Source organism: Daktulosphaira vitifoliae, unplaced genomic scaffold (genome assembly GCF_025091365.1).
Source record: "Daktulosphaira vitifoliae isolate Bord-2020 unplaced genomic scaffold, ASM2509136v1 Scaffold_2, whole genome shotgun sequence".
Taxonomy (NCBI): Eukaryota; Metazoa; Arthropoda; class Insecta; order Hemiptera; family Phylloxeridae; genus Daktulosphaira; species Daktulosphaira vitifoliae.
Window position 1 is genome coordinate 9873239 of NW_026099573.1, and position 9624 is coordinate 9882862.

General features: G+C 26.4%; 1 protein-coding gene across 1 annotated transcript in view; it reads right to left on the reverse strand.

Annotated features, from left to right (window-relative positions):
- Positions 1-9096, reverse strand: part of LOC126897411 (uncharacterized) — a 55444-nt gene extending 46348 nt beyond the window's left edge. The window contains exons 1-3 of the mRNA XM_050670974.1: positions 8991-9096; positions 4917-5028; positions 1596-1739 (exon numbers count right to left, since the gene is read on the reverse strand). Coding sequence (XP_050526931.1) covers positions 1596-1739; positions 4917-5028; positions 8991-8993 — 259 coding nt within the window. The 5' untranslated portion in view covers positions 8994-9096. The remainder of the gene's footprint in view (positions 1-1595; positions 1740-4916; positions 5029-8990) is intronic.
- Positions 9097-9624: the final 528 nt, after the last annotated feature.

The window sequence follows — 9624 nt, forward strand, 5'->3', positions numbered from 1 at the left end:
TTTTTTTTTTTTTTTTTGTGATTAAATATACAGTTTAATTGATTGAATGTCAGTTTGCATGCGTACTTGTTCAGCATAAAGTGTTACAAGTAAACAAATGATTCATATCGAGGTGGTGAGATATGGTATTTAATTAAAAAACTGTACTTAATGATCTATACCTGTGCATAGCTAATACTTCACCCTCTCACATGTTTAATGTTATTTTACAATAATCTATGACCCGTTCAGTAATTATACAGGGTGTTCAGTAAGTCAGGAAACGGGTTTCTATTCTTCTCATTGTTACAAACAATGACTTACTGAACACTCTGTATATGGATTTTTAGGTAAATAAACAACAAACGCATCACAGCATAATTAATATCTTCTAGGCATCACGTCGAAGTCAAATATTTTTGAAAAAACTCAATTACATTATTATTAGTAACAGGTAGTATAACAATATTTTCTTAATAATCACATTACTTGCCAATTATTAATATACCAATTTCTTAACAAAATCACTTTATAATAAAATTAAAATAAAATTGATAATAAAATTAGGTATTGGATTTATTTTTTTATTTTTAATAAATTAATGAATTTAAAAATTAAAAATATTTTAAAAATAAATTTATTAAAATAAAATAAGTTTATAATTGGAAAATTTTACATACCTTGTGTAGAAGACGCTTGATCTTGCTGGATCATGGTTTTATTTATACGTGTAAATTATTAAATAATAAATTTCTGGTTTTCAAAAAGACAACTGCACGTCAATAATAATTAAAAAACAAATGTGACAGTACAAGAAGTGTTTCACCGGTTATATAGTAAAGAATAAAATACGTAGGCGTGAAACACATCCAGTGGTATCATTTTTATCATAAAATGCATACGACAGTGATCGTTATTGTACGGTGATACCTTTGATGTTGGAAATATGCTTACCTAAGCGTCTGGTAGTCGATGATATAATTCTTAGAAATTATAGCTATACATTTAATAATACACAGACAGCGCCGCAATTGTTCTCATATCAAATTACAGACTATTATGAGCTATATAATATAATGGTACCTTTGATGTTGGAAATATGTTTACCTAAGCGTCTGGTAGCCGATGATAAAATTCTTAGAATTTATAGCTGTACATTTGATGTTGAATATATGCTTACCTAAGCGTCTGGTAGCCGATGATAAAATTCTTAGAAATTATAGCTATACATTTAGTAATACACAGACAGCGTCAAAATTATTCTCATAAAATTACAGACTCTTATGAGCGTTATAATATAATGATATCTTTGATGTCAGAAATATGCTTATCTAAGCGTCTGGTAGTCGATGGTAAAATTCTTAGAAATTATTTGTACATTCGATGCTAGAAATATGCTTATCTAAGCGTCTGCTGGTCGAAGATAAAATTCTTAGAAAACATTGGGTTTCATCCTCTCCCTCCCCCCGCATTAGGTTAGTTCACGTAAGGTTTCCCCCTCCATTCCATTAGGTTAGTTTACGTTGGGTTTAATCCCCCCGTACACTTCCTCCGCCGCAAGGATGGTGAGTGAGTGAGGCGGGGGGAACCAGCTCTCTCCAAATTACCCTACTTACCTTCAAGTGGATTTCCTTTGCAATTTGGACATGAAATTACTCCATAACTTAACCAATCATTTAAACATTTTTGATGGAATGTCCCAGAACAACATGGATGTTTACAATCAATTACTTTTACTTCTTCAAGACATATCAGACAATCTAAAAAATAATAATTTATGATAATAAGAAATTTTGTTAACGTTTAATTATATTATTTTATTATTTACACTCTTTATTTCTATTCATTTTATGTTGTTCGAAAAACACCTAATTACAATTGAGTGACTATTTAATAATATTTTACAAAAAACACTAATTCATTTATATGATTTTGATTCAAATCGTATTGTATTTAGTATTGATAGACATTTTCATTAAATCTAATTATTATCCCGAATCTGCACTCTTGTATTTCCTTGTAAAAATTATTCACATGGAGTAATTTCCTACTCCAGTGTAATATCAACATATTCTATGTATAATAATAAAATTTATGTTGAAATAAATAAACTTCAAAATATAATAATAGAAAGTGAAATCATTTTGTCATAATTCCAAAACCTTCATAGCAAATTTCTAATATATAATATGTACAAATAAGTTCACATATTTTTTAGCAAAATATTTTTGTTTTTTTTTTTAAGTCAACCTTGATCACAAAAGGTACACTGACTATGAACTCGGATCTCTTTATGTGATCCTGCTTCAGTGCAATTTTTTAATCTGCAACATTGATTTAGATGATTTTTATTGATTTAGGTAAGACGTCAATAATTGTATCGTTATACAACTGTTTATCTTGGGTATAACTGATGGATCATATGTTTTCTAACTAAAGTTTTTATGTTTTAATTACGTTTCTAAGATAATTCTAAGTGTAACTCAAATGATTGTTAAAAGCAAACTTAAGATCACACACAGTGGTGGGGAATATTTAATAGTATATCTATTTTAAAAAACCTAGATCAAAAGTCAACTTTATCTTATCTAAAGCACTGTTTTTATGATATATTTGACAATAACTGGTGTTACGTATTGATAAATATTATATAAATTAATAGTGGGGATTATACACTACTCGCCAGTGCGGTCATCAATGAAATTTTCAGAGTTGATCACTCGTTTTGGAATACCGCGTACAATAACAAATGATGGTGCGAAATGTTTTAGTGTCATTCAATTCGAAAACTACTGTAGAAATTAGGCATTAGACATTTAGTGGGAGCACATTCCATCCAGTGGGTTGTGCTGAATCAGGTGACAAAATTCTAAAATTCCTAAAAAAAATGCTCATTCTCTATAGACTAGTTAAACAAATTTTTGCTGATGCATAGAAACACACCACTTACAACAACACACGAGACGCCAGCTAAGTTAATTTTAAGGCATTCAACTATAACAATATTTGATTTACTAATATCTAGCACTAATGAGGTAGTAGTAAATAGTCAAATTTCTCAGATAAAATATGGGAGCAATAGAAATATAAATGTAAAAGAGGGTGTTTATGTACTTGAAAAAGATTATAGAAACATATTAGAAAACTGGCAAAAAGCTACTGTCACTGAAAACGTAAGTGACAAAATACACAAATTTACATTAGATCAAGGTACCACGTGGACAAGACACAACAGTCAAAATTGATTACTAAACACAACAAGTGGTTCGTTATACACCGTAGGTGAAAATACTGACATAGAAAACAATGACCATACAGAATCAACCATACCGCTCTACAATAAATTTCCCCGACCTGTTAGAATTAAAAAACCAATTTAGAGTTTCTGTCCATCCGACTACAAATAACAACAAATAATTTTACACTATGTAAACATCTCTGTCTATATGAATACACATCTTATCTAGTTATAAACGGTAAACTAAACTAAATCTTACTCTCTCATAAAATTTCAATATTTATTTATGTGTTAGTAATTATATAACATATAAGTGTATTATAATTTTATAAGGAAAGAGGAGTTACGTATTAATAAATATTAAAAAAATTAGTAATGGAGATTGTCAACTACTGGTCACCGACACACACACACCATTAACAATTATATTGTTTCTCAATAAAGACTTATTTTCCGTTTAACTATTTGATGTTGACTTTCATACTAAAAATACAACAACTGGGTTAACCAAGTATCATGTGCACGCAGTGATGACAATAATTTTTTTTAAAAAATGGTCAGTGTGATAAATAATCGATCACTGCTAAGTTTTACTTCGCAAAATTCATAATAAGATCTTTCCTAGCTGTTTTTAATAGAAGCAATTTTTTTATTTGTTATTGGATAATTATTATTTGCATAATGCCTTTCAATAATCTCTATATAATTAGTCTATGGTAATGTAAGACAATAGTAATAATATCAGAATAAAAAAACCCAACACAGTGGGGACTTGGCATAGTTGGGTCAAGTATAATGATATCTGATAGTGATTAAAGTCACTATCATAAAAAACGCTTCAACGCAAATCTGTAGATAGTGTTTCATTTTAAAAAATTGGTGGATTATTCCAAAAGCTACATGATCTCCTATTTCCTTATTTATATCCTGATTACAAGTTTTATGATTTATAAGTGTAATATATATATTTATATATTAACAATATATAAATATATAAAGGGTAATGGTTTTATTTTAAAAAAAGTACGTCGAATGAAAGAGGTATATAAAAAAGAATTTTTGTACAAAAATCTTATTTTTTTTATTAATTTTGATGTTAGTTTTCACTATGAAAACAAACTAAAGTCCGTATTTTTTTTTCCATAATAAAGATTATTACATTAGCTTTATTTTAAGTTATATAATAGTGTCAGTCTCCGAAACACTTTCAAAAGTTAAGTTGAAAAGTTAATTTTTGTGAAAAAGTTGTCATTTTGAATCTCCCTCTGTGGGAAGGTAAAGGGTCAGATTTATAAAAAAAATATACCAAATGATAAGTAAAGACATCATGCATCTAATTATATTGATCCATACATTTTTCAAACAGTTGGATTTAACTTTATATTTATTTGAATAGTTTGTTTTTATTACTACTCTATTTATTTAAATGAGATAAATCCAACCATTTTTCAAAAGAAAAAAATCAGTAATAGTAATAATAAAAATTATTATTAATATATACATTTAAATTAATAATTATTTAATAAATTAATAATTAAGCTTCTTTAGTAAAAAGTACAAATAACTCGTACAAATAACTCTTGGGTTTCATTGTACAATCCGCAATTGCGCTTGTTTCCAAAGGTATTTTATATACCTACTATTAAGACCAAGTGTTTTAACTTTGGGATACATACGTAAATAAGTTTTTAACATTTACTTTTTGGTTCATCCGGTAATACTGTTGCGTCATCGAGATTATTAGAGTTGGTCAATACCTTTTCACATTTTTGTAAAACAACTAATAATATGATACTTGCAATGAATAATTTCTGAAAAATAATATTACATTAGTAATTTGTCGTTGTAAAAAGTATAAGGGCTATCTAATAGAGTTTTATTAAAATTATTAAATAAATATTTTTAATTGTTGTTAAACAATTGTTTGTTAATAAAAAGAAAAAAAATTTTAAATATTATTTTTAATCCTGAATATATTTTGAATTAGTTATAGACTGATTTATAATTTTCATTAATACACAATTTTTTATATTTTATTATTGAAGAATAAATTATAAAATATAATACATTTCTTAATATTACTAAAGATAACTTAAAATCACATAATTTTTATTTTTATAAAAAATTGTATAAGAACTTAAATTTAACAAATTTAATTTCAAGTTACTTTTGTATGAAATATTTTATTGTGTGACGAACAGTTGGTAAAATATTTTTATACTAAAAATAAAAAGAAAATTTTTTTAATTTTTACGGAAAAGTATTGACTTTTTGATAAAAACCATAAATGTTTTTTTTATAGTAAATATTTAGGTTTACAAATCAAGTTCTATTAACTTTTATTGTAACTTTAATAGATTTTGAGTTAAGTTCAAAAAACTGAAAAACTACCCCTCAGGCTCGATTTTCAATCCTCTTGTGGCACGTGTTAAAGTTGATTTATCACGACCAAATTTGGTAGGTTTTATTTTTTTTACTATTCAAACAATATGTGGGGGTGTATTGATTAATTTTTTGAAAAAAAATTGCCTCTCTATAACGTAGGACCACCATTCACTTGATATTTAAAATATTATTTGCGTTAATTATTAAAAGTATAGTTCTTTAAAGAGGGTAAGCTGTATTTGACCTCGGATTTTTTGTGAAATGCCAAAGAAATTTAAGTATAAATTTAATGTTTTACGATATAGAAAATATGACAACATAAATATACCTAACAATTTTTAATAATAAAATTTAATGATCAACTAGTGATTGATATAGTTTATATTATATTACATATAGATAATAGTACTATTTAAAATAATTTTTAATATTTAACTAAAAATTTTTGTTTCTAAATTTCAATCATTTTTAGGTTCGATGCGAAGCTGAGAAGGTATTGGTTTTACTATGATATGTTTTTTTTTTTTATTTTTTTTTTTTTTTATGTGTCTGTTACCACTTTTACTCAGCTCTCACCGAACGGATTTCTTTCAACGATACGTCAAAAGATCACAAATCGTATCTAGTTGAAGATATCACCCTTAAAAATTGAAAAAATTTCATTCGTTCTCCGTAAATGGGGGAAACCTCCAAAAAAATTACAAATTTAAAAATCGCTAATTATTGAAATTTTTTCAATTTTTTTTACTAAAAACTGCCGTAACATTTTCAAAAATGAACATATCAATATAATTTTTTTTTATAAATACTAGATATCTTTATCTATCATTTGGTATATATTTTTTGTAAATCTGACACTTGACCTGCCCACAGGGGGGATTTAAAATGACAACTTTTTCACAAAAAATTAACTTTTTCAACTTAACTTTTGAAAATGTTCCGGAAGGTCTGACACTTTTTTATGTATCTTATATTAAAGATTTGTATGTATGTAATGTACTTTAATATGGAAAAAAAAAATTTGACCTCTGGACTTGTTTTCATGGTGAAAATGGCTACCAAATGCTATTTTTGTGTGAAAATTATCGATTTTATGTTTTACATTTTTAACTTTATAATGCTATGACATGTTGAAAAGTGTATGGATCAACATTATTTTTTTATGAGAAATAATATTTTTTAATAATCCCTTTTTCATTTGACATACTTAATTTTAATTNAAACCCTTTTTCATTCGACATACTTTATCTTAATCGAGATATTAATAAGGAACCAGCAGATCAAGTAGCTTTTGGAATAAAACACCAAATTTTTTAAAATTAAACACTATCTAAAGATTTGCATCGAAGCGTTTTTTTTTTATAGTAATTTTAATCACTGTCAGATATTATTCGTTTATTTATATAATGAATTTGTAATAATGGCTTCATCGAAGGATTTTTAGTAATAAACAATTAGAGTGAGGTAGGTCGTTAGAAATAAACTTACTATAATAATTAAATAAAGAAATACGATATTCACGACTCATATAAATTCGTGTATACATTTCCGCGTAAGAGCAAAATAGTAACCTTTCGTTAATATTTCATCTATACTCATATATATATATATCAACCGTGCTTCTGTAGATATACATTGTCCCTGCCTAGTACCTCTAGCTACTCTTACTTTTGGTTTATTACACATTAACTTTGATAAATACAAATAACCAGCTTCTTGAAATTAACATGAACAATAGAGTGTCATAAGATACTTTAATGATAAACAAGTAGGCATTAATAAAAATCATGAAGAATGTCTTAAGTTATATAAAGTCTCATTTATGTTAAAGGCCAATAAAAATACTAAAATCTGAATTGATGTGTAGGCGACAGATAGATTTTAGAGTTATTAGCGATTTTAGCTTCGATGCGAAGCTGAGAAGTTATTAGTTTTACTAAGATTTGTTAAGTTTTTTTTTTTTTTGTGTCTGTTGCCACTTTTTCTTAACTCTCACCGAACCGATTTCTTTCAACGATACGTCAAAAGATCACAAATCGTATCTAGTCGAAGACATTACCCTCAAAAATTGAAAAAATTTCCCTCGTTCCCCGTAAACGGGGGAAACCTCCAAAAAAATTACAAATTTAAAAATCGCTAATTTTCGAAATTTTTTCAATTTTTTTTACTAAAAACTGCCGCAACTTTTTCAAAAATAAACATATAAATATAATTTTTTTTTTATAGATGCTTGATATTTTTACCTATCATTTGCCATATAATTTTTGTAAATCTGACACATAACCTGCCCACAGGGGGGATTTAAAATGACTTTTTCACGAAAAATTTACTTTTTCAACTTGACTTTTTAAAATATTCCGAAAAGTCTGACACTTATATAAATATATATTAAATTAAAGATAATGTAATGTACTTTATTATGGAAAAAAAAAATTTCGGACTTTATTTTGTCTTCACGGTGAAAATGGCTACCGAATGCTATTATTGTATGAAAATTCTCGATTTTATTTTTTACATTTTTAACTTTATAATGCTATAACTTATTGAAAAGTATATGGTTCAACACAATTTTTTTATGAGAAATAATATTTTTTAATAATCCCTTTTTCATTCAGGATATTAATAAGAAAATAGCAGATCATGTAGCTTTAGGAATAATCCACCAATTTTTTAAAATTAAGCACTATCTTAAGATTTGCATCGAAGCGTTTTTTTTGATAGTGATTTTAATCACTGTCAGATATCATTATACTTGACCCAACTATGCCACGTCACCACTGTGTCGCGACCCCCCGTGCTGGGTTTTTTAATTTTGGCTTCGATGCAAAGCTGAGAGAGTATTAATTTTACTATAATGTGTGTTTTTTTTATGTCTGTCGTTATTTAATCTAGCTCTCACAAGACCGATTTTGATGAACAATGTGTCAAAAGATCACAAATCGTATGGCTGTCATTTATTTTAGCTTCTGTGCGAAGCTAAGAAGTAAACTATTTAAAAAACAAATTTGTCCCTACAACCTATCTTCTATGTGTAAATGGCAGTCGAAGTTGAACAAAAAATAGGATATAATTTTGCTTTTGGAAAAATCCACCAATTTCTTAAAATTAAACGCTATCTACAGATTTGCATCGAAGCATTTCTTCAGCACTATCTTAAGAAAGATGGATCTTACATCAAGTCCTTCAATTTTTATATACGTTTGCCATAAAAATAATAACTACTTAATTTTTTATAATTGGCCAGATATGTTTCTCTTCATGTCTAAATATAAAAATATTTATAACTTCTAAAATTTGGTACATAAGTTGATTTAGTGATAGATTTTAATTAATCTTAATAAAACTGCATAATATAATTATTTAATACTTAATAAATTGTATAACTTACCATAATAAAATTCTTTTTTAACCAACTTAGTAAGAACAAGTAGTACTAAACCAACTTACTGCTTAAATTTGCTTAAAATGCTCTAATAAGTTTATGTATACACTGATGAGCTTGTTTTATAATAAAATTTAATATTATTTCATGATAAATTAAAAAAATATTTAAATAGAAATGCGTCACACAAACACAAATATTTAATAACATATTCAATTTCAATTTTTTTAGCTTCGATCCATAGTTGAGAAGCAATGTATATAGAATATTTAACTCAAAATATTTGTGGAATATATTATCAATATAATTTTTAAAATTTTAAAAATATATATCTTGTTGGCCAACTGAGGCAAGCCATCCCTTTGCCGCCTCCCTTTAGTTAAACCTTAACATTTTATTTGTATCTAGTTATAAAATACTTATGTTATATATATTAATTTTAAAATCCTTAATAAGTAAACAACCGTTTTCTCTAATTAGTATCAATTTTAATTAACCTAATTAAGCATATAAAACTATAACTAGTTGGAAATCGAACAATATAAAACAATTTGATACATACGTTATACAAAAAGTTATAGGAATTTAATATTAAAAATTTTAAATCGAAAATTTTAACACAAAAATAGCATTTTGTTAA